This window comes from Syngnathus scovelli, chromosome 21 (genome assembly GCF_024217435.2).
Source record: "Syngnathus scovelli strain Florida chromosome 21, RoL_Ssco_1.2, whole genome shotgun sequence".
Taxonomy (NCBI): domain Eukaryota; kingdom Metazoa; phylum Chordata; class Actinopteri; order Syngnathiformes; family Syngnathidae; genus Syngnathus; species Syngnathus scovelli.
Window position 1 is genome coordinate 3706191 of NC_090867.1, and position 26805 is coordinate 3732995.

General features: G+C 50.5%; 2 protein-coding genes across 13 annotated transcripts in view; both read right to left on the minus strand.

Moving 5' to 3' along the window:
- Positions 1 to 335: 335 nt before the first annotated feature.
- kat6b (K(lysine) acetyltransferase 6B) lies at positions 336 to 15865 on the minus strand. Of its 8 annotated transcripts, none has more exons than XM_049759217.1 (17): positions 15698 to 15865; positions 13121 to 13939; positions 9944 to 10052; positions 9355 to 9470; positions 8859 to 8982; positions 8621 to 8753; positions 7643 to 8544; positions 6763 to 6887; positions 6557 to 6669; positions 6334 to 6475; positions 6105 to 6266; positions 5930 to 6023; positions 5241 to 5472; positions 5001 to 5160; positions 4539 to 4799; positions 4051 to 4297; positions 336 to 3973 (listed from the first exon to the last, which is right to left on the minus strand). In XM_049759217.1, the coding sequence occupies exons 2-17, from the start codon at positions 13709 to 13711 to the stop codon at positions 1347 to 1349; spliced, it is 6138 nt and encodes a 2045-aa protein (XP_049615174.1). In that variant the 5' UTR covers positions 13712 to 13939; positions 15698 to 15865; the 3' UTR covers positions 336 to 1346. The 8 variants fall into 8 exon arrangements, with proteins under 8 accessions (XP_049615174.1, XP_049615172.1, XP_049615175.1 ...); XM_049759215.2 differs by having other exon boundaries at positions 13121 to 13989; XM_049759218.2 differs by lacking the exon at positions 15698 to 15865 and adding an exon at positions 14796 to 15568.
- Positions 15866 to 17174: 1309 nt separating this feature from the next.
- LOC125991377 (adenosine kinase) overlaps positions 17175 to 26805 on the minus strand; it is a 32475-nt gene continuing 22844 nt past the window's right edge. For all 5 annotated transcript variants that reach the window (XM_049759245.1, XM_049759243.1, XM_049759244.1 and 2 more), the window contains 5 exons: positions 22328 to 22498; positions 20718 to 20753; positions 19275 to 19389; positions 17477 to 17563; positions 17175 to 17419 (listed from right to left, as the gene is read on the minus strand). In XM_049759245.1, the coding sequence (XP_049615202.1) occupies positions 17295 to 17419; positions 17477 to 17563; positions 19275 to 19389; positions 20718 to 20753; positions 22328 to 22498 (534 nt within the window). In that variant the 3' untranslated portion in view covers positions 17175 to 17294. The remainder of the gene's footprint in view (positions 17420 to 17476; positions 17564 to 19274; positions 19390 to 20717; positions 20754 to 22327; positions 22499 to 26805) is intronic.

The window sequence follows — 26805 nt, forward strand, 5'->3', positions numbered from 1 at the left end:
AGCCTCGTAGTTTGGATCCTGGTCAGTGTCATCTTGGCTGCCTGAAAGAAAATAAAGAAACTGGAATTAGAGGGGGGGAAAATGCATGCATCATGCTGACAAAGTGCAATAAGGGACTTGCCCCGCCCTATAGGTCAAACCTGGAAAGACACCTTCTCGTAAGCTGTGGACAAAAGCACACACAGTCGCTCTGCATGCAACTTTTGGCAAAGAATGAAAGCGTTAAAAGGCATTGTGAAAAATATCAATGAAAGTAATATCTTCTTTATTGTTCCATATATATAGCTCTAGATATATCATATTCTGGAGTGTACAAAGAGGGAGATAAGCTCACGTATGGGGACAGAAATCCGTCTTGCTTTATTAAACAGAAAGCTGCCTGGAGGAGTTGTTACAAAAAGACTTGAGAATTATACATACGTAGAGCAATAAAACCTCTCAAAGCGCAACTGAAAACGAGGCTAAAAGTTTGACATGTTTTGTTTTCTTCTTTTCCTTTTTTTACATTATGAGCATTAACAAAATAGAATTTCATTTTTCACCTAATAAAAGGCTCGGCATGTTGAAAATGGCTTGCTATTTGTTAAGCACGACACTTGTACAGTACTACTCAATGCACTGTCACTAAAGGAGAGACCCAAGCATGCTAAGGTTTGCCACTTTACAAAAAAATAAAATAAAATAGGTACAATAATTTAAATGTACAAAGGCGCGACTATGGTACAAACTAAACGGTCTTGCGCGTGTTTCGCACTGTTGGACAGTTAACACACTCAACAGGTTCCACTCGTGAGCAGGCACATTAAAAATGGTTTCCGTGGGAGGCTGCTACGCGGCGAAGGAAAGCTGACCTCAGAGCCTCGGAACCTGCCGCGAATTAAATAGAATTTCATTTCGTCTTCAACATCACCGTGTCGTGTCGTAAGGCTTCCCATCTTGGAGGAACAAAAATACTTTTTTTTTTTTTAAACACGTGAATGAAAATATTTGCATTCTTTCCAAGTGCTGCTGCTGGTTTTTGTCTTTAAAGAGCAAAGAAAGAAAAAAAATCCATATATTTATATAGACCAGTCACAAAAATGAAGAATATGTGCTTTGGGGTGAAATCTCAGGATGATGTTAATAAATCAAGAAAGCCAAAATCTGAGCAGAATCGCCTTAGAAAATTCTGAAATTTGCATTCTAGAGTGGGGTTGTCCCTCTATTGAAAAGTTTCTAGAGGGTCAAGTTGGGTGTAGTTTGGGTTCATCCTGAAACGTCACCCGAAGGGCCAACACTTCATTTTTGCACAAAGACGAAGAAGAACAAAGGCCAACTCAGTGCATCTAAAGCCGGGAGGCGGCAGGTTACCGCCTGATGAAAGGCCCTTTCAACGATTGCTTGGACACGGCCGGGTTCATGTAGCCGTGGTGACCGGCCGGACTGTACATCATGTTGCCGTGCGGCGGCGCCGCCACGGACTGCTGGGCGTATGGCTGCGTTCCCATCATGCCCATCTGCATAGAGTACTGGGGCGACTGGTTCATGTAGGCGGCGGCGGCGGCGGCGTGGCTGCCGTGGTAGCCGCTGTTCATCATGGGCTGGCTCATACCGTAGCCGTTCATGGCGTTGAGCGGCGCCATGTTCATGGAGTTGTAGGCAGGCGCCGGCATGATGTTAACGCTCATGTTGACCCGCGGCATGGCCGCCAGCGTGCGGGCCGGCGCCTGCATGGCCACGCCCTGGGGCTGCCGCGCATACATCTGCTGCTGCTGGTGGTGGTGGTGCTGCTGCTGGTGCTGCTGGTGGTGGTGGTTGTGGTGGGGGTGGTGAGGGTGGTGATGGTGCGAGAGCGGCGCCGACTTGGAGCGTGCCGAGCCGTGACTCTTGGCCGCCATCTGCGCCTGGATGCGTTGCGCCGGCGGAGCGCCCACATTGCGCTGGAGCATCACGGCCGGTGGCGGCGGCGGTGGCGTCATGGCCGCCTGCACCTGGGGGTTGGGATGGCGGTGCGAGCTCTGCGACAGGGACACCAGCCCGGAGTGCTGCGCGGAAAGCGAGGGGCTGTTGGCGTAGGACGTGATGGGGTGGGAGGGCGAGTGGTTGAAGGCCAGCGAGCGGGGGTGCTCCATGAAGGTGTTGGTGAACTGCTGCAGCTTTGCCAGGCTGAGGCCCGACGACTGCACGTAGTGGCCACCGGCGTACTCGCCCTGGTGGTTGATCCGCTCGTAGAGGGCCAAGTTGGGGTTGCCCGACTCGGGGATGTCGGGCAGCTGCACGGCGGCAGCAAAGTTGGCGGGGATGGCGCACTGGGTGGCGGCGTCCTGCGAGACATGCTGATTGTGGAAGTTGTGCGCGGCGGCGTGTTGATTGTGCTGGCTGAGCTGATTGTGCTGCAGGTGCTGATTGTGGTGGTGACTATGCTGGTTGTGTTGATTGTGCTGATTGTGGGGGCCGTGCCTGGCGTGCTGCTGGCCGTGCGGGCCGCGTTGGCCGGCGCTGGGGGGCCGCTCGGTCGCCGCTGCCGCCACGCAGCCCTGCGGCGACTTGACATTGCAGTGAGGCGGAGAGCTCAGGCTGTTCTGCGGAAGCATGCCGCAGGCACCGGGGTTGATTTGCTGGCTGATGGCGCAGCTGCTCTGGGCCAGCCCGGCGGGCGGCATGCCGCCGTAGGGGCAGGCGCCCTGCGAGGGGCCGGCCCCGCAAACGCTACCCCCCATGGTGGAGTCGTAGCTGCTGGGGTTTTCGTAGTTCTCAGTGGTGCTCTCGATGCTGCCCAGGTCGCTGAAGCCGCTGTCCACCACCTGCTGCGAGTGGTCCGACACGGACGGCACGTCCATCATGGGGCTGGTCTCCAAGTTATGGATGGAGGGCACCGAGATGGCGCTGTGGTCGGGGCTGATCTGCGCGTAGCCCCCCGCCTCCAGGATGGACACAGCCGGGCTGCTGACGGAGCGCACCGACTGGCTGGGATGCGAGTGCACCGAGGAAAGTGGGCTGCTGAGCTCCGACTGCGGGCAGTCTTCCAAAGGGGTGACGGCGGCATAGCTGGGTGCCTTCCTGCGGGCGTCCTGGCTCTCCACGCAGTCTTGGAAGGCCGTGTCGCGCTCGCTCTCCCTCGTCAGCGACCTAACGGCTCGCGCCGTCTCCGAGTCTATCTCCGTGCAGATCGGGGGGCCGTCCCTGAGTGCGGCACTGAAGGGTGGCCTTTTGGCGGGCGGAGGCGGCGGCGGGTGCCCCTGTGGAGGACTGGGCGGGCTCTCCTCTTCTGACTCACAATCCACAGCTGGCGCTTGGGCCGCAGGGAGCGGCGACATTTCTTTGGTTTGCGCCTCTGCATCCCGGTTGTATTCCGGGGCGACGCTGGCGTCATCTTCTTGCCGACTTGACTCAACGTCCCCATCGTCTTGTTCGGGAGCTAAAAAACATTCACGCGTTTCCTTCGAAGCATGCGACACCCCGAGGTGGCTGCTCTCAGGCTGCGTTGTATTCTCTTGGCTTTCGTCTTTAAGCGCAAACTCTGTTCTGGCCATCACCTCCTCCTCCTCGTCCTCCTCATTGGGATTATCAGGCGACGCGGCAACTTCAGCGCTGCGATCCACATCTTTGGTCGGGGAGTCCGACTCGTGCTCGCTATCTTGCCGCTCGTCATCTCTGCGCTCCGGCGAATCGTCGCTGTCCTCGTTCTCGGGAGACCTGCTGACGGGCGAGCGTTGCTCGGCCGGGCTCGGGGGCTCGGAGTCGAAAGCGGGCAAGGCCCTGCCGCCGTGGAGCTCTCTGTGGGTTTCTCCCCGCTCCTCCTCGGCCTGGATGAGGTGTCGCTCCGCTTCGGTGGGTGTTTCGGGCGGCGTGTAAAGAAGGTTCAGCTTGAAGCCCATTTTGCGCTCGTTCTTGAGGCGCCACTTGGGAGGACCTCGTTTGACTCCTTTGGGCCAGCCTTTCTTTCGCTTGACGGGACGAGGTCTGCCGGGTCTCTTGGGGGGGACGTCGGCATCTGCGGATCAAAATCATGCAAACCCGTGAGGCCCGTGCTAACCACTAGCGCAGTGTGTTGCTAATCGCCGCTCGTACCTTCGTTCCATTGTTGAAGATCTTGCTGCGGCTTGTCCTTGAGCCTCGGTCGACCTCTCCGCCGTTTCACAGGTGCTATCAGGCTCTTGCTCTGCTCCTCCTCCTCTTCTTCATGTTCCAACCGCGCCACGGGACCCTCGTCGTCAGAGTTGTCAAAGGGCTCGTTCAGGACCTCGGTCGTCTCGGAGATGGTCTCGGTTGTGACGCTGCTGTTGATTCTTTTCCGCTTGCGCCCCCTCTTGCTCCTCTGACGAATAAAATCAGAGTCGACATCAGCAGCAGTGAACACAAACTATTATCCACAGCTGCAGGTGGTGCGGGGAGGCTCCGGATCACAGCGGGGCTCCGCCAAAGCCTCGGCTGAATTCATGAATATTTATCCCAACTTTCATCTCGCCAACTAAACATGAGGGGGGAACGTTTTACGAGGCTCATTGGGCCAGAACTGGAGGAGATGTGTCATGACCACAACAAACAATCCAAGTCACCTTTCGTTTGTCCGGGAGGACGGACGGCGAGCCATCCGAGTCCACGTCTTCATCTGCTTCTTCCCGGCGGTCGCGGTGGCCGAGGTTCGGCGGCGGCCGGGCGCGTCGGCTCCACGACGGAGCGTGGCGCCGCTCGTACGTCCTGTAGGGCACCTTGCAGTGCATCTTGGTGAGCGTCTGCCTGCGGGCGGGAGGGGCGGCGGCGAGGCTCCCTCGCTCCTCTTTCAGCCAGCAGCTGGCCTGCTCCTTCAGACGCTCAGCCTGAAAATGAGTGGCAAATGAATGAATGCCTGCCTGCAACATCATCTAAAGAGCGCCGTCAAAGGCGCCCAAGTGATTTACAGCAATGTTGACAGCGAGCGAGTGAGCGGGCGCGCCGCCTGCTTCTGGCCTCCGTTTGAACTCGGCAGCTCATCATGCAAATGTTCACTTCACGCAGGCGCCGTCTGAGGGGGAACCTACATCCATCTCCGCCTCCCGCTCCTCCTCAGACAGGACGGCGCTGAGCGAGGCGGAGCGCGACCAGCGCAGGGCATCGGGGTCCACCTGGTGGCGACGCGGGGCGGCCCGCAGCCTCTCCACGTGGCCGTGGATCAGTCCTTCTTTTCGGATCAGCACCACCCTGAATCGCAGACAACAAAATTATTAAATTACAAAAACGCCCGACACCAGCTGCACAAAGACGAGAGTGAGAAAACTCACCGTCCGCCCCGTCTGTCAATCATGCCCAGGTGCTGCAGAGTGGCAGCGATGTCGTGCGGACACATCCCCGTGGCCCTGCTTATGCCTTTGACGCTGACGTGTTTATCCGGCCGCCGATAAAGATACTCCAGGAGGACACTTTTCCAATATGCCAGGTAGGATAAGCGACCCAGATCTGACAGCGGCTTCTCAGGGGAGCCCGCTTGTCCTTCTTGCCTGGTGAGAAGGTAACCTAAGAAAGAAGGAATTAATTTCACTTCAAAGAGAAGCAATGAGGATGCAAAGACTAAAAAGTGCATTTGCCAGAATCTGTCTCCTTTGTAAAGAAAGGGCCATTCTTAACAAGGTCCCTTCGCTCCGTTCCTATCAAGAGGAAAAATCTGTTCATCTAAACAGCTCCACGGCTACATCTTCCAATAAAAGCTGCCAATTCAGATGCCTTCAATCTCCCTTAATCCTGCCGTCTTTGTTACCGCCGCGCTCTCAATATCACAGTGTGTCTCAATGGCTCCCCAAAGTGAACAGGAAATCAAATGTGCCATTATCCGCCGTGCTTGAACAAAGCAGATGTGGAAATTCTCTTCTGGCAACCGACTCGTCCACTACGCTCAAACCTAAATGTGGTGGGCACAAAATATGTGGCTATTTTATCCCTCTAGAGTGGACAAAATAAATGAAAAGGAACTCACTGAAATCAATAAGGAAGCGTCCGAATCCTTGCCGCTGGTACTGAGGCATGATCATAATGCAGGAGACGTTGTACTTCTGCTGGCAAAGCTTTTCCTGCCAGGAAAGGGATCCAGCGTGTCAGAGAATTTACTTCACTTGGCTTTTTTTTTTTTTTCCTTCCAGATTTTTGCTTACCTTGGAAAAGTAGCCCACCAAATGACATCCCTTGTGGTCGTTCTTGGTGAGGATGTAGAAGAGGAAGGGCTCCACGTCGTAATACAAGGTCTTGTGATCCAGGAAGAGCTTGGCTAACAGGCAGAGGTTTTGGCAGAACAGCTTGCTGACATTTCCGTCAACCTGAGCGGGGAGGACAGCAGAGAGTCGGTTTTGCGTTTTGCTCCACTGTCGACAAGGCCAGGCTCACCTCAAAGACGGAGAGGCAGTCCTTTCGGTAGATCTCGTTGGCCGGCGGGTGGAACCAGCCGCACTTGTTTGCGTGCCTCTGGAGGATGCTTTTGCTTCTCATGTACTTCAGACAGAACTCGCACAGGTAAAGCTTTTGTAATCTAGCAAAAGACACGAGGAGGAAAGCTGCCGTTTCCGCGGCCAAAAGGAAGCAGCGGACGGGGGCGGCGTTTGGGAAATACCTGGAATATTCAGGCGGGTACGGTGACGAATACCAGGTTTGCACTTCGTACTTGCCAAATTCGATAACGGCCGGGCGTCGCGTGGCGTCCGCATTCATTTGACATCCTGTCCTCTGTTGGACAAAAAGCCACGAGAGAAAAACAAAGTCACAAATAAAGTATGAGTCGATTTTTGTTGAGCGAAAAGTAAAAGCAGTCCCGGTCACCTGCGTGGCGACGTGTCGGACGCTGGCGAAGGTCTGCGCGTCCTCGTGGGTCACGTGCGCTCCGGACATGGCCGCCACTGAGGCAGAGCGGGCTTCCTGTCTCGCCCGCAGCTCCCCATGGTGGCCTATCAGATAGCGAGCGGCACAAGGAGCAAATGGTGAATCATCTCCTCGCTGCCTTCCATGCAAATGCGCTGGTAAGCCGCCGTGCAGCTCGGGTGTCTCGGGAGGAAATGTTGCTAATGCATCATCTTTGCATGTTTATGTACGAGGGGGGAGAAATCCCTCATGGAATGAAGTGAAACTAAATCACTCTAATTGCATAACGGCTTGGGTGTGCTTAGTCATCCTCCGAGAGCCAGCGAATTGACAAGCAGAGGCAGTGAAGGCAGCGCGGGAATGGACGCCGATGAGCCATGCAGGCAGGATGTCAAATTTAGGAGAACGCTATTTGGGCTACTTTGTAGCATTTAAAGATTCTGCTGCGAGGAGGGTGACTCAGCCACAGTGGCTTACAGTCATCATGACTTCTGAGTCAGTGCGTGAGGCGAGGTTGCGGATGAGATGTGATGACGGCGGCCCGGACGTGACAATGGGGTGTGTCAAGGACAGAGGAAGGAGGGAAAGAGGGAGGCAGGGAGGAGGGTTAGTGGGCCATGCGCCATGAAGGATGGAAGCCACGTCAACTCCGCAGCCAAGTTAAGAAAATCATTCAAATTAGGCAGGAGATGAGTCCGCGGGGGGGGTTGGGGGGGGGGGGGGGAGCGCCGTATCGGCGCCGCTCGGTTGGTCGGGAAGATAAACCATGATTGCAAGCGTTGAACAGAAAGTCAAGAAGCAGCTTTACAAAGTGTGGAGGCTTTTGGAGGGCCTTGCTTACCATGATTACTCTCTGGCTTAACTCTCGCCTCTGTCAAGTCTGGCGAGGGGGGGGCTCCCTTCGGGGGGCTCACTTTATACCTCAGCCTGCCTAGCGTCCTGTGCTTTTTAAGGAAGGGGTTGCGCTTGAAATGGCCCAGCGACTTAAAGGCGTGTCCTCCGGGTCGGCCCGACCCGGCGGACGTGGCGCCGAGCCGCTTTCGGCTAAACTCGTTCTTTCTGCGGCACTGGGACGCGTGGGGAGAGTCCCGCCTTTGCGGCGCGCGTTTGGGCGGCGCGTAGCACGCCAGCCGCTTTTGCCGCGACTGTCCCTGTGTGGCGTAAATGTGCGAGAGTCCGTCAAACAGTCCCTTCAGCTGGCTGCTACTGCAGAGGCTTCCCAGGGAGGGAACGCTCGACTGGCTGGAAGAGCTCTGGGGCGAGTTTGCCGACGTGGAGCCGGCCGACACCTGCGAGGGCGGGCTAAATCCCGGTGACGTCGGGGCGGCCATCTGGTGACCGGCGGCGACCGGTGCAGCGAGCGGCGGGCCGAGCGGCGGGGCGACCGCTGCGGCCACGTCGCCCGTCGGGCCTAAGCGTTTGCTGGCGGGCGAGTCGCCGGCTGCGGCGCGCGAGCGACGCCCCGCGGGGGAAGGGGTGAAGAATTTGGAAAGCCCGTCGATGAGCCCTTTGGTTTTCTTGTTAACGCCGAGCGCAGGTGGCGTGGCGAAGGAGGGCGTGAGGAGGGGAGTGACGACGGCGGCGGTGAAGGGGGAGGTGGGAGTCGGGATGGTGTCTGGAACTCCGGCGTCCTTGGCAGATGCGCCATGACGGGATGAGGTGCGCGCGCTAAACTTGGCACCCCTACCGGGCGAGCCTCTTCCTCCGAGTGCCGCCGTGGAACCGTCACCACTGCTCGGACACCTACAGGCAAACGGCACACTTGAGAAAGCACTTCGCAAACGCAGCTGTGCCGACGAGCCAGTTCGGGCGTACATACGTTTGTTGCGTGAGCTTGTTGGTGGGCCACGCGGCGACGGGCTTGGCGTATCGCCGTTTGATCTCGTCGGCTTTTCTGTGCAGCAGTTTCTTTGTGTTCTCCTTGGGCCTGCAGACCTGGCACTGCCACGTTCCTGGAGGACATCCAAACACACAGGCACACTCAGCAACGGCTTCGTTCTGAGCGTCCACCTAAACGGACTTCCGAGACTGGATTGACAGGCACGGCGAAGCCTCACCTTTGGGCATTGCGGACACGGGCGGCTCACAGCACTCCATGTGGAAGCCCCGGTCGCACCAATCGCAGAAGAGCATCTGGTCCTGTAGGAAGAGCCCACACGTGTCACCGACGCCTTCAAAGTGCTGCAAGGCAAGGCAACCAACCGTTTGGTGGAAATGAGAGGAGGAGAAAATGATGATGAGTGAGCGGCGGGTGGCTAAAAATGGCCACCAGGTGACAGCGTTACTCTAAAAACACCTCGCTTGCCTTTGTTTGCGTATTCTCACAAAGGGCTGTTATTTCGACACTTGACAACAAGAACGTTTCGAGAGGCCAAATGGGAAACTGACTTGGCCTTCGCAGGCACCGTGTAGGAAATCAAGCAAGCAAATCTATTTTCCTCAAGTCCCTCTGCACTATCAAATGATTTGCTGCGTAATTAAATGAAACAATGACTTAGTGAATTTGTCCAACAACAATGATTTTTTGGCAGAGAAGGTGTTTGGGCAACTTACCGCATTTCTCCCTTGGATTCGGCAGGAACTGCACGTTTTGCATTCGATGCACTGCCACCGTAATCGTTTCACTCGGGAGGTCAACTCGGGGGAGAACTTGAGACACGAGGGATGTCCTGGAGGAGCAATTGAAAAAGGCAAACGGCCGAGACCTTTTAATCAATGTTGCCACCGCAACCTGTTTAAATATTAACACGCCCGGCGCCAAAAACTGGCATCAGCGGCGTGCGCGGTGTGTCTTAATTTTTTTCCCCCTCCTGCTCCGAACGCAGTCTGATCAACACATCCGAGTGGCTAATTGCAGATAATTTGATCCTAATGAGGCAGAAAGCGCAGCGGCGCTGGTATCTAACAGAAGTCGATGCGTGAAAGTCAAAAAGCCCCGCGTCATGCTTGTAAAGCCGCCGTTTGTGTACACTTAATGAAAAGCACCTCCACGCTATTTACGCTGTAAAAATGTCACACCGGCAACGATCGCTCGCGGCAGTTAAAGTAATTGCGTCTCCCACGCCAGCAAGCGCAAAAATGTCAGAAAAAGAAAAACGGTCAATCAAAAGAGATGACTTATGAGAGACGTTGATTGACTTACCGCTGCTCCCGCAGTCGGCGCAGGACAGCAGCTCCTCCGGACGTTTGTCTCGGTTGGACTCTTTTGTGCCAAGACAGAAACTGCAGATCGGGATGGGGTCCACCCGCAGCTGAGAGGAAACACAAAACGGATGAAGTGTTCAAGTTTGGTAGAATAGCAACACTTTGACACAGACTAAAATTTTTTTTTGACAGTGGCATTCGGATGTCAACTTGAAATCCAACCGGCCGTGCGGATCTGAAAGGGATTCCCCCCCCATGTTTAAAAATGACGGGACTGAAAATGCCATCACATTGGTTTGGCTCCGCCTCCTGACCTACAGACGGATGCTGCTTTGCTCTTCGTGTCAATTAGATGCGGGTTGGGGCGGGGTACTCGGGCTGTTTACTCCGGCATCAATGATGACTCTATTTTCCAGTCGGCCTAGTCAATATTTGACAGCGGGCTCCTACGCGGGAGGCTGACGGGGAATCAAATGGCTCGCTCGTTCGCACCTTGAGGATGTCCCTCAGTGGCACAAAAGTCAATTTCCGTCACCTTGCCGACAATACAAGTGACAACACGGCTGTTGAGTTGATCGACGCTATTTACAGAAGAGGCACAATCACGTCTTTGTCATTATGAAATCATTTTCAGATGCGTAAAACACAATAGGATCACTTTGCTTTTGTGTTGTAATCAGCACTTTTTTGGGGGGGGGGGGTGATTGCAATTGTGTGTTTTGCTCATCATTCTTTCTTCTTAATGTGATGTGAAACAAATTTGAAATGTTTTTTTTTGTGGGGGCTTGCAAATGGCAATTAGAATGTTGTTAAAAGCTCTTTGCAGCTGGGAAGCAGCTAATATCAGCGTAATGGTGACAGAATGTACTCAAATCATCTGACACTTGTGCGGCACATGAAGACGTTTTGGCTTCTTTTAGTCATCTTGACATACATACTTTTACATAACTTATTGCTTCTTCATGTGCAAAAAGTGTCACGCGGAGTTGGAGTTGATTTGTCTCCTTGAGATACAGTTCCTTTGAAAGGGATTATGTTTATCTTTGCTCTTCTGTAGGAATTTAAAAAAAAAATAAAGGACGCGTTTGATCGGAAACAGGACTGGAATTAAAGTTAAGCGCGGGCTGCTGATAAAGATCTTTTGATTGGAACAGACAAAGATGTTTTTTTGCTCTTGGCCATTCTTGGTTGCCATGCTTTATAAATGATGGTCTTTGCCCCGTCCAAGCCCCCATCCTAAAACAAAAAAAAATCCACAGTACCATCCAAGGCTAATAAAAACAAGATGTACGTCATCTTAACGAGGAACAGAAAGCAGCGACTACAAAGACTTGCATTGATTTGTGCTCCAAACACGACATGTGCCGAGAGGTCACGACAGCGAGCAGCCAATGGCCGACTCGGAATCGGGCTTTAAACCGGCTTCATTTGCAAATCGCTCTGCTCTGAATTAGCGTCTGCTACGTTTTTCCTTCTCCCTTGCTGGTGCTGTAAAAAAAGAAAAATCTTTTACGTGTGACCTAATCCGAGCACAAAGAATCTTTAGGAGCATTTCCATCTGCGCTTTAAGGCAGGCAGCGGTGGAGACTGCCCTTGGGAGACAACTTACTTATTGCGCAGGCGTAAATGCCGACAAACATAGAAACACCCCGAAAGCGCTCCGGATTTTTGGACTCAAGACAACAAGTCTGGATCCAAGAACATTTTAGACAGCGTATCATCTTCCCCGCGATCTCATCATGTCATCCGGGAACACGACTTAATTCCTGCTAACGGCAGGGCACATAAAGCAAAAGGAGAATACGGCGCTGATGATTTTCTCGGGGCAGTCTAAATTAAGTGCATGACAGGAAATGACGGCGCATGAAAAGAGCAGGCTGTCCTGAGCGAGGGGGTGGGGCTCGCGCCATTACAACGCCACCGCTGCTGCTGCCGGTGGTGGAAAGAGAGCTCAAGTGGTTGCATAACACAGTGAGGGGGTTGGGAGGGGAAAAAAAATCCAATTCCTCGCCTTTGTTCCTGGCACAGTCTCTTCAGACTCTTTTAAACGGTGAGCCAACAGTGCTCTTTTCCAGCAGTGGCGGCGGCGTACCTGTTTTCCTCAACACATAACACCAAAAAATTAAGCAAAAAAGGTGCCAAATAGAAAACAGACGTGAGACCCATCTTAGTTATTTTAACATTTTTTTTTTCTTTTTAGACGCAGAGGGCCCTAACCACAGACAGTCAGAGATGTGGTTGCAGAACTGGAGGTGTCACTTCTTGATTATTCACTGCGAAACTGGCGAGGAACGAGGCGGTGCTCTCTATACGTGCACATAACCTCCACGCCGCCACTCATCTCGAAAAAGACAGAAAAAAAACCTTTCACACTCATCACCACACTGACCAACAGCTGCAGCTATCGCGAATGCTACAAGTCTGATTTAAAAAAAAAAAAAAAAGTATATTTCATTATTAAACGCGGTATGTGCAATGAGAGGTGTGTATTTTTTGCCCCCTACTGTGCTAAGAAGTTGCACAGTAGCTTTTCAACTAGTGATGCGTGCAACAGCCCTCCTCGAGTTTGCTCAGCTCTTTGGTGTCCGACGGCGAGTCGTCATCGAAGGTGATCTCGTCAGACGTGTTAAAAGTGCCAAGCTGGCGGCGGCCGACAGCCTCGCGCCACCGCGTGTCGCCGACCACCCCCGAGGCGCTAAATACGGGGAAAACAATGCAGCCTGCAGGAATTTGGGACAATCCTTTCGTGCCCCTTGGGGCTAAATTCAATTTACACAGCGTGGAAACGCTCGACGTGGGAAAAGACTCAACCTTGCACATCTCCCTCTGTGTTGCTTGGAATTGTCTAAAGAATATTGTGTCTCACCATAGCCTCTTTGAGGCACATTAGTTGTCAGCCATCCCCAAATGATATATAATTCAGCGCAAGGCGGCCGACCACATCCTTTCTGGGTCACTTTGGCTGGGCTTATGTAACCTGTGGGAAGCCGACAAAGTGGCGACCACACAAGCGCCGCACCGCACGACTTCCTGGCTAGTTGCACTCTCTCATACGACGGAGATCGGCAACTACCAAGCAAATTAAGCGTTGGGTCAAGTTAAGGCAACGACAATTTGATTTAGGTTAGTTGCATTTTCGTCCTAATTTTATTTCGCTCTTTTAATTCAAGTTTACCTGCTCCCGCTCATGGGGTAGCAGCGCCGCTGACATCAACGGCGAATGCCTGGCCATGGGACACCTGGGGGTCCCTCCGAGCTGGTACCGCGGGCCATCTTTGAACAGCCTGCCGCTGTTGACCGAGCGCTTGGCCGCCAGCCGCAAGCGCTGGCGGAAGGCCGGGTTGTCGGCCGCCTCGGCGAGGTCCTCCTGGTTCCTCAGGTACCTCTCGATGTTCTTGAGCGAGGAGCCGTGCGTGTCGTCCAAGCCCTCGATGGCCCTGCGCAGGATCTTATTCCAATCCAGGTGGCGGAGTTCGCCAGAACTCCATATAGATTCCTTTGACGGGATGGGCGAGGCGGGAGGCGGGATGGACCCGGTACTCGCCGGGTCCTTGTACGAGGCGCTCCCCTTGTTGGTAACCTTGAGGATAGAGCCATCGCGAACGCTTAATTCCAACTGCTCCAGGACCGTCTTGCGGTCCAGTCCATGCGATGTCCCCACCGCGTGGGAAATCCTCTCCTCCGAGGGCCGCTGCTTCTGCCTCTTGATTTTCTGTATGGCCTCCAGAATCCACTCCGTGAACAGAGGGTTGGCGAGTTTCACCATGGTTGGACCGGGAGACTCACAAAAACGTTATCCATGCGGAATCCTGTCTGCTGCCAAGCGCCAACGGGTACATCCACATCCTTTGGCGAGGTCAAAAAAAAAAAAAGTTATGTTCCACAGCACCGTCCAAATTGGCTTGTCAAATCCGTATTGTTAAAAGAACCGACAATGGAGGGGAAAAACGGTCAGTGATAAATTCCACAACCAGCCTTGATGATGTCCCAAAATCTGCCAGGAAAAAAAAAAAAAATCAGTGGTAATGTGCACTTGGAACTAGCCTATAAACGAGACAAAGACAAATGGTTAGTAATGAATGTTGCAATTTCTTTCCACATACTCTCGAGTCAAATTGACCCAGAAGGGTTATTGCAGTTACTGAGAAACAATCGTAAATCCAGTATGACACCAATTTTCAATCAGATAAGAGCTAGTATCTTATAAGAGCTGTGCATAGTGTTCAAATTGTGCACAACGTTGCACTGGCTTGCAACATTAAGAAAGTGGTGCTTTGTAAAGTTATAAACAATTTATTGGGACATTTCACTCTCCAAACAAAACTTGTAAAACATCGTTGCAGAAGAATCAATGTAGGAGCTTTAATAGCAGTATGCTACTAAATTCTAAATCTGGGGTAACTTCATCATGTTTAGACGGAAACTTTGCGTTTTGGGAAGACTAAAAAAGTCTCCAAGTTTGGCTTTTTTTTTTTTGGGTGACATATCCACGAACGCGACACACTCCACGGGCATAAACTACCGCACCAACGTTGTCACAGACGTCCTACCACCGAACCGAAAGGACGACGACAAGGTGGTCCTCGGGGCTTGAAGCTGCCCCTCACGCCACTTTGTTTTTACCTGTTTTGACAGCTCAATGGCCGTCAAAACAAATTGCACAACGCCAGTCGCACAATCGATGCTCGCTCCCTTGACAGCTGACGAGCAAAGCCCTCAACAAAACACAAGTCAGCGAGTAACAAACCTTGCGCTCCAAGTGAGTCCGATATGGACAATAACATAAAAAAAGAACAAAAAAACGCAGCGACTCCCCTGCATAAAATGCCAGGCTTAAAAAGAGTCGTCACCTAAACAGTCGCCATTTTGTTCCACTGTTGTAGTTTACGGCGAATCCGACATGACGCTGATTACAATCCAATGGAGTCTCATTAAAGCTCTCCGACACTAATGTGCCCTCCCCTAACAACTTCTTTATTGGCCGGGAACGGAGCATATCCGATCGGTGGTTTGATAAGGCGCCTGTCAATTTTCACAAGTCGGCCGGTGCCATTGGCTAGCTGAGCTGTCATTTGACGGGCACTCGACCCGCCCTCTTAAGGTGGCTGAGCACCACTTTGCGAAAAAAGCCGGAAAAACGCTTTTATTCACGTATTTGTTTTATTAAGTTCCCTCTTGCGAGGACACCGAGTGGAACCATTGCCATTTGACACCGTGTTACGACCTCACGAGCCGAATATGTTCATCAAATAACATCACGACGCCGTTCCACCTTAACGACGCATTCCTCCTGGAAACGCTTCAAAGTGGCTCGTTCATTTTTTACGCTCTTAAATGATGCATTACGGGGATCTTGCATGGCGTAAACGCCGATAAAAAAGTGGTACAGCGATCCTAGGAGGCGCGTTTAACGACTCCGCAGGGACGATCGGGTTCAAATAAAAACGCGTGAAGGCTTGTCGTGGAGGCGACTACCGCCAGCACCAGCGGCAGCACCTCCACCTACCTTTTTATTCTTTCCCCGCCGTTAATTCCCTCGATAATTCCCCATAAACGCCCCATTAAGCGGTTTCAAAAACGCACGGCCTGTGGGGTTCTCCGATCTTTCGGCGATGACATGAACGTCCCACACGGCGCATGTTGCGCAATGCACGCACGAACAGTGTTTTATCGCCATTAAACTCGCAAATCATCCCTGCAGCCAAAATAGTGCAGAGTTGCATGCATAGAAGACGCGGCGACATGTTTTTACCTCCTCCAAGTTTTCCAGAGTCTTCTCGTCTACACGATGACGACGTGATGACAAAAAGAGGCTGAAGAAGACGTAATCCGAGATGCAGAGCTCGCTGCGTGGAGAGCAGATGATAACTAATTGAAAGGTTAATCTACATAGCAGCCTGTGACAAAATGGTACCCTCCCTCTCCTCCTCCTCCTCCACCACCACCCCCTCCTCCTCTTCCTCCCTCCTTCCTTTTTCTTCACTGGAGTGGTTCACATATAATATTACACTGTAGGCACTCACCTGCACAATCCATTGAATGCAAATGCACAAGTCGGATGTGACATGAACAAGATGCTGACTTTCTTCCAATATTTGAACACGGGAGCAGTGCTTCCTAAAACGTTTTACACCACCTAAAAAAACTTGTCTCTTCAAGTATCACAATCAAAAACAAATATTGAGAAATTATTCAAATCAGATCAGGAACCGGATTTTGTTTTGCTTTTCTTGAAATACATATTATTCAAGTGGAGAGTATGGTCCTCAAGGAAAATACGTAAAAAAAATAAAAAAAAAAAGAGAGAAAAGCTATATAAAAACTGAGAACCATGCGGAGAAAACAAATCTGCTGTGGCTGACTTAACCAAATAAATAAATACATTATGACAATTATTTGTTTCCACATACATTGTATCCAGGAGGAGACTACGAGTTGGCCTGCAACATTTTTTCTTTTCAGCGTTGGTCGGCCAGGGTTTGCCACGGAAACGTCGTTGAATGTGCGAGCAGTTAATTAGCCGCAAATCCGACGTGCGACTGCCACCAGTGGGGGGCAGGTGGACAGACTCAAAGAAAAGAAGGGGGCTGCCGGGTTTCCCCATCAATGTCAAGCCAGGGGCCCCGGCAGCTCCTCCATCATCATTCCAAATGGACGAGCATGTCCATGCCAACTACCACACAAACACTGGTGCCCATCTGCTGAGGGTCTCACAGCCAGTCTCCAAGTTGATAATGCACATCATTTGTAAATCAAATCAACTTTCCCCATTGAAATGAATGAAAATACCACATTTGCGCAACTTTTTTTGAGAGGGTGCCCCACATTTTGGTAGCACATTGAGCGTAAGAACTGCAATGGCTCCACTGCTCGGGTTAATGGAGCGAGGCAAGAAGTTCAACTGAGAAAGTGAGACCGGCGCAGAGGAAGGAAAAAAGGTGCCTCCATTGTCATGACATGATCATGTCTGCCTCCCTTTTCGGTGTTTGTCTTTTGCCATCTGTCATTTTGAAGGAGGCCAATGAGCCAGCTGCCATGTGAGTGGCCATCTTGCCCAATCACAAATGCGCACCCCCCACTTCCCGCTTCCTTCCTCCCTCCCAACACCCTCCCCCGCATCTTTTCAGGACTCATCTGTGCGGAAGAAGCGGCTTTTGAGGTTTATTTTATTTAAACAGATGCGGTTCTACTTGGGAGTTTTGCGTACACTCAAGAGTTTGACTCAAAAGTACCATTGGATGGACATTTATTAGCGCTTGCTCCCAGGATGCTTACTGTGAGTAGAAAATAAAAACGACGTACGTACATAAAATCCCGAAGCTCACGCACGCATGCACGAGCGTATTTGTCTAGTGAAAGTCGGGCTTCTCCGGGAAGGTGCAGCCCACTCGGCGGATGATGACGTTGGCGGCGTAGTGTCCCGCTCGGATGCACTCCTCCAGGGGATGCTCCTGGACCAGCTCCGACAGGAACCCTGACAAGTAAAGAATGTACTTAACACACCGTATTTATAAAACAAATTCCAGCGTACCTCCGACAAAGGCGTCTCCAGCTCCGTTTGTGTCCACAATGTGGTTCTGGTCGATGTCCAGCACGGGGAACATGGTCACCTTCTCACCTGCGAACGAAAAAAAAAAAAACATCTCGCATTCAACAACAAAAAACAACAACAGGTGTGCTGGGCAAAACACAGACGTGTTAAATGAGATCTAGTTTTACTATTTGTTTTATTTATTTTTTGCCACCCAGAGGTTCTGGTGCAGCCAATGTCTATAGACTCAAGAATCAGCCTTGCGAAATTGATGTCGTTTTCCTGCGGGGCAAAACACACACCAACACGACACAATGTTCTTAAATCAACACAATAATCTCTTTCTATTCGGCAGTCAGGCGCTGGCGATTCATCGCACTCTTAACGTTTTTTTTTTTTTCCCTTCCTGGCACATTGATGACAAATAGCAACACAAGAGGAGGAGCGGCCCCTCTCCAAATCATTTGGACACAACAAATACTGTTACGCTTAAAGGAGACAAAGCTTTTTATGCTTGCCGTCGGTTTTGACCCGTGGCAGGAATCCCCTCAAACTAATTGTCCATATCAAACTCCTCCTAATTTATTAATAGCCTGACTGGAATTATTCAATAGACGAGTCAGCCTTTATCAGTGTCATAGAGAATATTTTTTTTCATAGGGCATTTTTTTTTTCGTACGACCGTCACACGCATGTCACGCGTGTGGCTTTTGTCACATCACCGCTGACAACGAAATTGTGCGTCTTCTCCTAATCGCCTCATTAGGCCTCTTGTGTGGTGCCGATTAACACAGAGAAGGTCTTTCAACAGGAGTCTCTTTGAAATTAGTCTCAATTAAGCCCTTTATTAGGCAGCGTTCTTTTCAAAAGCGCCAACCAGCGGTGAACAAAGCAGATGAACGTGCAGTGCAGACGCTCCAGTAAGTGCACAGCTTCCACAAAATGATTGTCTTACTTTTAACCTTGAAACAAAAACACGTTTGGTCAAGGCGTCTTTTTCACCTTTGTCTGGAACTGCACAGTTGAACAACACCCTCTGTGTGAGAAACTTCTTCCTCTTTTTCTGGAACGCTTCCCGTTGCGCGGCGGCCAAAAAAAAAAAAAAAAAAATGGAAACACAGCGAGAGGAAGAAATCGCCTCCTTGGCAAAGGCGAAACGTTGGGAAAGGAGTCGACACTGAATCGGCTTCTCTGCGGCGGCGTCAACTTGAAAACATTACACATGCCTGTAATTACCGCAACCACCGGCACGAGGAGCCTCGCCAAGGCGTATCCAGAAAGACGAGACGTGAGAGAAAACATTTCAACGTGCCGTGCCAGCGTCACTTTTTTTGCCGCTAATTGATTTTGGCTAATGGGGCACGGGTAACGTCCTTCCCCTTCGATCCTTTAAGCGATTAAGGTACGGCAATGCCCTCGCATACGGGCAAGGAGAGCCGCAGTTAAAGAAAAAAACAAAAAAACTAGCCTAAAAGAGAAGAAGCCTTGGAAAAAAATGTCTGGAGTGCGTTCAAGTATTGTGAAGTACTTGCCGGCGTGTCGATTCCTTTTTTTTTTTTTTTTTTTTTTTGGACATCTGGTGTCAATAGTGCAACTTCAAAGTGGAGGACGCCTGACGGCTGCAGCGTGTCGGCCATCTTTTGAGGCCACACATCTGTCGTGGACGTAGACGCGCGACCGCAAGTGGGGCAAAAGTATTGCGGTTGGGCGAAAGTATTGGGACGAATTAGAATGGCTCGTAAATATTAGGAAAGGAAAATAAACACGTCAAACAGCGGGAACACTTTTGGGCACCTACCGGTGGTGGCCACGGTGTCGTCCTTGCCCTGCGTGAAGACCACCACCCTGGGCATGGCCGGGTTGTCCTTGGGCAGGTTTCTGGCCAGCCTGGCGATCTCGCCGATGTCTTCCGTCTGCAAACAAATATCCAATTTAACGAGGCGCCCAAGCAGCGGAAATTCATCAAGTGCCGAGGATCAATACGAGGAAATGATCACAGAAGCTGTGAGTGGGTGGCTAAAACAAGCACACGCTATTGATGGCAATTCCTTGGAAAAAAAGCTTTGTGCCGTCAGTGAACTAAAGTGACTGAATTCTTTCATTACTTGTGTGTATTTATTTTGACATTTAACTTTTCATAAAAATGCAGTATGCTTGCCTTTTGACGGCGACGCTGAAAAACTGTTGAGAAAATGCCGTGTTGCTTTATTATGAACTCGTCGTGATTTACAAGCATGGCAGCCCAAAGGCGGGGAGTGATAAAGCACCCTCAACGCCGTTCTGGGGGGGGGGGGGGGGGGGGTGTTTGGTCCTCCAAAAACAAACCCCCAAAAAAATGGCGTGCCGTTGAGCTTTTCCACCTCTAAACGCTTTAAAAGCGTCATTTAATCAGCCCCGAGAGGTCCGCGGAGGCTGAGGAAAAGCGGGCGTAACACTCTAAGTGCGAATGGTGAGGTTAATGCCGAGGCTGTTTGCGAGCCAAGCTAAGGACTCGGCGCGGCGCTGCGAGGGGGGAGAAGAAAGCAATTTGTCAGCGTGACTGCGTAGAAGCGCTTCACCAGACAGCCGACAAACCAGCGCACCAGCGCACGAGGCTTCGGCACGTTGTCGCCCTTCGCTTTTATGTGCCCACCATAAAAAGGTGCTTGGGGGGGGGGGCATAGCGAGGCATTGGCAGGTGGCGCGTAGCTTCAGAGCAGCCTCCAAAATGAAAGATTTAAAAACAATAACATCAAGTTAAAAACAAATATTTAAGAAATAGAATCGTGTTATTTTTGCTTCTATTTCTGTCAAAAAAACTGTGTTCGGTTATTGCGTGCCATTGCTCCTTGGCTACTTAGGAAAAGAAACGGCTTGCTCGATCCGTCGTCTCTTAAAAAAAAAAAAAAAAATTCAATAAAGAACATCTGTACACGATGTCGGGCGAGCAAGGGTGCGTCACGACACAGAGAGAGAGAAGCAGAGAGAGAGAGAGAAGCAGAGAGAGAGAGAGAGAGAGAAGCAGAGAGAGAGAGAGAGAGAGAGAGAGAGAGAGAGAGAGAGAGAGAGAGAGAGAGAGAGAGAGAGAGAGAGGAGGCAGCTGAACAAAGAAACCATGACAACTGCCCAATTGCCATGGCAACAGCAGCGAGGCCCGGCGAGTGTAATAGCGCATCAATCACTGTCCAAAAAAGAACTTCATTATCAGCAGAAATCAAGACGAAAGGAAGAAGCGTCGGCATGTCGCTTGCCGACGACTCACCTGGAAGTCCAGCTGCTTTGCGAACGTGGCCGCCTCCTGTAGACAGAGAAAAAACATCAAGCTATACATTACAGAAAATCAAGTGACAATAAATAACAAACGTACAAAAATAAAGAATTGTAGAAATCATGAGCCTCGTGTGTGTGTGTTGCAACAAAGTGTCTAAAAAGGTATCAGAAGGCGCGCTGAGAACGTTGACGCTGTCATAGGATTAAACGATCCTCGGGCTATTTTCAGCATGCTTAAACTAATAATCCACAATTTCATGAGCAGACAAATGAGCGAGGGGAGCGCAAATCTTCACTTGACTTTTTGCCAACATACAATATGTGTCAGCAAAGGAAGCCTTCATAAGTTCGTCTTCCAAAGACTGCAAAATGTATCGAAGATAAGCAAACACCAAATGGCCGAGAAGACGTAGGAAGTCGGACATTTTTTCTTGCAGCACTGCAAGGTCTGAAATTTCCCAAATTGCTCTTTGTTGTCTTTCTGGCATGGACAAAACCCACCAGAGCAGGTTGTGTGTGTGTTTTTTTTTTTTCTCTTCCATTTAACTAATGATCTCGCTAATATGCAGCGTGACTCATGTGGCTCCATAAGTGCACGTCACAACTAAGGTCGGCAGGCCTTCTCCTGGCCGGTGACTCATCTCGGAGAATGCGAGAGCCGCTTCAATTAAAAGCGGGCTGGCTAGGTTCAATGACACCTTCTGACGGCTCTGCCAATTCCCGTTTAGTGCCTCTACCCCCTTGTGCGGTCACACGGATTTTGAAAGGCACCCGTATGGGAACGCGGGCTCTTTAGTTTTTGTTCCAGCTGAGCTGTGAAGGGGACAGTTTGAAATTAGCACAGCTCCCGTTTCAAAACAGCCCTGCACCGATTGTGCGCTCAAATCAAAGCGAGACAACCAGCCCAGAGTTCCTATTAAATTGGTGCAATATTTGGGAACGAGAAATTTGGATCATGAGCGAAGCTGCTTTTCATCCCAAAAGAGCAGCAATATAGATAAATGGCACGCAAACATTAGGCTTACAAGGCCAATCAGTCGGGGAGATTAATTCTGTAACGACGGTCCCGTTTGTCTTAAAGAGCGCAAAGCCGAGCGCAACGCTTCCATGGCCGCTGTCCTTCTTTTGAGCGCTGCTGCTGCTTTATGTCCTACGCTCAAGAGAGCACGTTGCTAAATCGTTGCTAATTTTACGGCCGGTAATCATTTCTCTCGTCAAGGGCCGTATTAACTCCTGCCGTTAAAAAAAAAAAAAAAAAAAATAGGAAGGGATGGTTGTTCCTGTGTCAGGCGGTCAAAAGGCAAGTTGTCCGCCTCGGCGCCTATTTTGGTTTCCGGAGAAGCGTTCCGACGTGAATCCGTCTGCAAACGGGCAATTATCCCCAATCATTCAAGTCAATAATGAGCTTGTGGAGGCAAAGCGCTACGGTGGCCGCAGACTGCGCAAAACACGCAGCGTTTGCAAAACACACTTCGGGAGGCTCGGAGCAATTAGCAGGAAGGCAAAGTGCTAGAGCAAGCCATAAATCAGAGTTTTCTTCCGGCTGCGCACACTCAACTTTGAGAGTTGACTTTTTTTTGGGCTTGTGAGGAAAAGACTTACCGTCTCGTTGCCAAACAGGATGTCCACGTAAGGCATGAGCTCCATCATGGCGGTGTTGAAAAACTGACAGATGAAAGGCGCCGACAGGTTTATGCAGAAGAGTTTGTTGTTTTGCGAGGCGTGCTTGGCCACCTTCAGCATGGACTCCGGAGACACGGTCAGGAAAAAGCCCTGAAAAGACCACAGCGACCATTTTGCATTTCAAAATGAGCCATTTGACATTTTTCTATTCCGAGCGTTGCTCCATTTACAAATTTGTGTAACACGATCCAGAATGGCCGCCACAGAGTAAAACATTTGAAGTGCCAATTTGTGGGTGGAATTATTGAATGGAAAGAAGGCGAGGGGGGCAGTCGATTTGGGACAAAGCCTGCGGTGGGGAAACAACACGCTCGTATCCGGTGATGGCTGAACAAAAGTCCGGTGTGGACTCCCCTTACTGAGAAACAAGAGAAGCGCCGTCGCTCATTGTGTGAATGGCATACAAATCGGAGAAGAAAACAGTTTTAAGTTTCAGGTGGAAACCCAACACAGAATTGCTGACCCTCTTTGATACGGATCTGCTTGACCTTGTTTTTCAGCGACGAGCCGCTCTGTAAAACCAGTCGGCCGCTCGATAACACCGAAGCCAATAAGGAAGACTTTCAACTGATCCATTTAATCCTGCCTACTTTCTCCGGGGCTCAGGCTGCCGGCGCTCAATTAAAAGCCGCAAGCTAATACAACGACATGGTCACGATGGCAAAGACTCGTCAGGTAGCATCTGTCTGAAAGAAGACAAAAGGCGGGAAATCGCGGCGCGCTAACGGCCCATCGGCAACCTTGACATGTTTCTTTCGCCGCGTGCCAACGGAGATTGTCTCTTGACACCGCCGCTTCAAAACAAGCTGATCAACGGCTGCCTTCAATATCCTGCGGGCCTGTGAACTTTGAAAAAGTGACTTCCCCTCGGCCAGAAGCATGATGCCACATTTCCCACAAGTTAAGATTGAAAATACTGCACATGAACTGATGCCCCAAAGAGCTTCTTTGGCTTTTTATAGTGGAAGTGGAAAGTCATCACAGCGCAATGAGGATGCAAGATGTCTTGGCTGCCTTTCAAATCAAGGTAGCGGCGAGGCGGATTCAAAAGTCCCACGGTTGCGACTCAAATTCCTGTTTGAATCCGCAACCGGCCGTGAAATGGAACATGGTAAAGTCTTCAACTGCGTTGCCGGGGCGTGGGATGGAGTGGCGAGGATAGCGGGGGGCCGTTTTCAAAGCGTCAATGTCTCATTTGTGCCGGCGACGAGCATTAGTCGACATTTTCGCAAGCCGCCGATAACATCTGCCTCTCGGTTCCCGTCCGGGATTCGTGTTTTGCGCCGGCTTCTCAGATCGCCGCCGCCGCCGATTGCGTAAAGCGGATTGTAGCCGACGACCTACAAACAGAATTGCTCCCCACTGATGACTGAAGCGACCTGCTCAAGGCTTTCCTGAAACATACGATATTGAGATTAGGGGGCAACTCTTACCTCACCAATTTGGAATTACTTATTAACTAATTAATTACCCCCCCCCCCCCCCCCCCCGGGTTTCAGCAAATATTTCCAAAAGGTGTCACCGCGATGGATGCAAAGCGGTTGGCCGGGGGTCACTCGAGGTCAAACTCTGCCACGGAGCCAAAGGAAGACAGTGCTCCAGTGTTTGCCGTCGGCCCGGCAAAAGCCGGCGCAGCGGCCTGGAAAATTACAGGTAATTGGCCGAGCCATCGAATCCAGTTTGGCTTTGCCCGAGAGCCTAAAATAACAAAGCTGTGATTGCTGGAAGGCCCCAAAGAGTTAATTTGATCCACGTTTCTACACCCACCTTAAATGTACCCCCCCCCCTCTTTGCAAATACTCTCCATCTGCCAGATTACATTGACGCAGCGGGAGAAGGTGAGGGGAGCGCCCTCGCTCACGACTGGCTGAAGGCTGGCTGTCAAGTTAAGAATACATTCAGACTGTTTGTATTGAAAAAAGATGAAGTGTTCCACCTAATTGGTGCTGGGCCACATGCTGCAGTATTTCAACAAAGGAGCCTCTTTTCCTCACCTGACTGACTGATGGACATCCGCCACCTTTAAACTTGACCCCCCCCCCCGAAGTTTGCTAAGTAAGCTGTCCATTAAGGAGCGGTGAAAAGGTGTCGATGTCGCAAGATGGACTGATTCGGGTGCGAGCAGAGACACGTTCACGTAGCAACATCCAATTTAATAGCAAGACCCACCCAAAACGGTGCCCCAAAGAGACGGACGGACAGGATTGGCGACATTTTGGTTCCACCAGACCATTCCCAGAACGAAACCCGTCCGTCCTGTGGAATTTAGCTGCCAAACTGGAAACGTCAAGCCCAAAGCCGGTTTAGCTTCGCAACGTCTCATTTATTCGACACCAAGCACTAAGGTGGGGTGACAGCATTTCGAAATGTAAACACAAATAAGAATCAACTCGAAAATGCAAAGGGAGGTCACGAATAGTCACTAACTGGAATAAAGTGGCTTGCCAAAAAGTGAGCCAAGGCTTTCGAAATTGCTTACCAACGGTTTCTAATCGAGCGTCGACTCGCTGTACATTTCCTGAACCGCATTTGCTGATCTTTGCTCCCTAAAAATGATTCAATTTACGCCCGAGTCAAGCTGAGGTTTTCGACCTCGCCGACACTAACAGCGTGTTTTACGCTCACAACAAGCAGCAAGTGCGGCTCTGCAGAGAGAGCAGGAAAGAGGGAAAGAAAAGAAAAAAAAAGGCCAAAGAGAAAAATCGATTGCCCGCAGGCAAGAAGTGTGAACTTTCATACCTTAAGTCCAATTTCCTTGAAAGCGGTGGACCCTAAATCACATCAAGCTGAGGCCTATGCAATGTTTTTGGTGGGTGGGAATATTCAACAGGGGCCCAAGTGGTTTTTAGTGGAGGATTTTTTTTTTCTATTTATGGTGTTGACTTCCTCCCCTCTATAAAAGCGCTCAAATATTTGTGGCAGAATGTTCCCTCCTGCTCCAGAGTGCCGCGGGCGGGCCAAAAAAAAAAAAGAATTAGCCACCCGGCGACAGTTCGTGGAATTTGCATCTTGCAGGCATCAGGCTGCTGTGCCAAAGACATTAAAGGGCGAATAATTGGGTTTTAATTTGACGAGGCCTCGGCGTAGCCACTGAAAGCAAACCACGTAAGCTTTTTAGCGTCCCCGAAAAAAAAGTCAAAAATTGCAAATGCACACTTTTTCATTGTGTTATTTTGAAAGAATGAGCCCTCAAAATGAAACAAGTCGCCGCATGAAAAAGAGTGACTTGAAGAGAAATGGTTGCCTTCTAATTGGGGCAGAAGAGAGAGACCATGTCAGAGTAAACAAAGTCTGATCAATGGCAGGGATTAGATCCAGAACGGAGCCTTTGCTCAAAGAAGGGGAGGGAGGGGGAGGAAGACGGAGTGCACCTTGTGACCACGTGTCATCAACTTGATCACATCTCGGTTATTTGCGTGACGGGAGTGCGGCGCTTCAAGTCAGGCTGCATTCACGACAGCTTCCTTAAATGAAAAGCTCCCGAATTAACATTAAAACACTGTCATGTATCCAAATAGGCATCAAAAATGACTTTTTGTCCTAAAACGTATTTGAAAGTCTTTGTAATGCAAAAAAAGTGTTGTTAACAATCCTGACAAATTTTTAAAAAAATGCAGCGATTTGACCGATTTAGCTACAACGAGCAAATAAATCTGGCGCGGCCTTCGAGGGGGCGCCCGGCGGGAAGTAAATCACGGCTCAAAGCAGGGTAAGTCTCCTTGAACCTCTGCCATTTGATTAGAAAAGAGGTTAAACAAGCACCATCATAAATATGTCATGTTTGGAAGAGCGCGGGGGCCATCGGCGCTGGGGCTCGGAGCACTTAAGGAGCGCTGCGGGCTCAATTGCCGCATGGCATCCCTTTGTCGAGTCAATGGCCTCTCCAAGACTTTGGAGGAGGTTGCTCTGTTTTCAGCATTAGCCTTTTCTAAGCCCAAAACGATGTCATACAAAATGGAAGCCCGAAAACGGAGCGGGGGAGTGAGTAGCGCCATCTGCTGACTGAGCTTACAAAAAGCTATTTGGAAATTTTATTTTGTTTGTGTTTGAAATTCTACGGAAACATTTGAATTTTAGTGTATTGTTGATTTGGATTTTTTTTCTTCCCCTGACAACATTGGTGTGTTTGGGAAAAAGCTTTCTTGATTCCTGGCATGCCAGAGAAAGGTCCTGTGAGGATTACATTGGCTAAGCTCTTATCACTCCAGGAAATTCACTGGAAAGTGCACCGAGTAGAAAATCAAAGGAAAGTGTTATTCTTTTCAACTTTCCGCTCGCTGAGAAAACTTATTTCTCCTCAGCCACTCTACTTTTCACCATGCTGGAATTTTCCATGCGGAAAATGTAAAGGCAGGTGATTTGAAGAGAGGGAGGGAGTCGGGGGGGGAGTCAGGAGG

Coding starts and splice junctions, on each gene's coding strand:
- kat6b (XM_049759217.1), bottom strand. CDS start 13,711: ATGGTGAAACTCGCCAACCCTCTGTTCACGGAGTGGATTCTGGAGGCC. Junction 8,754..8,858: donor CGTGTCCGCAATGCCCAAAG/GTGAGGCTTCGC, acceptor GATGTCCTCCAG/GAACGTGGCAGTGCCAGGTC. Junction 6,888..7,642: donor TAAGCCAGAGAGTAATCATG/GTAAGCAAGGCC, acceptor GCTATCTGATAG/GCCACCATGGGGAGCTGCGG.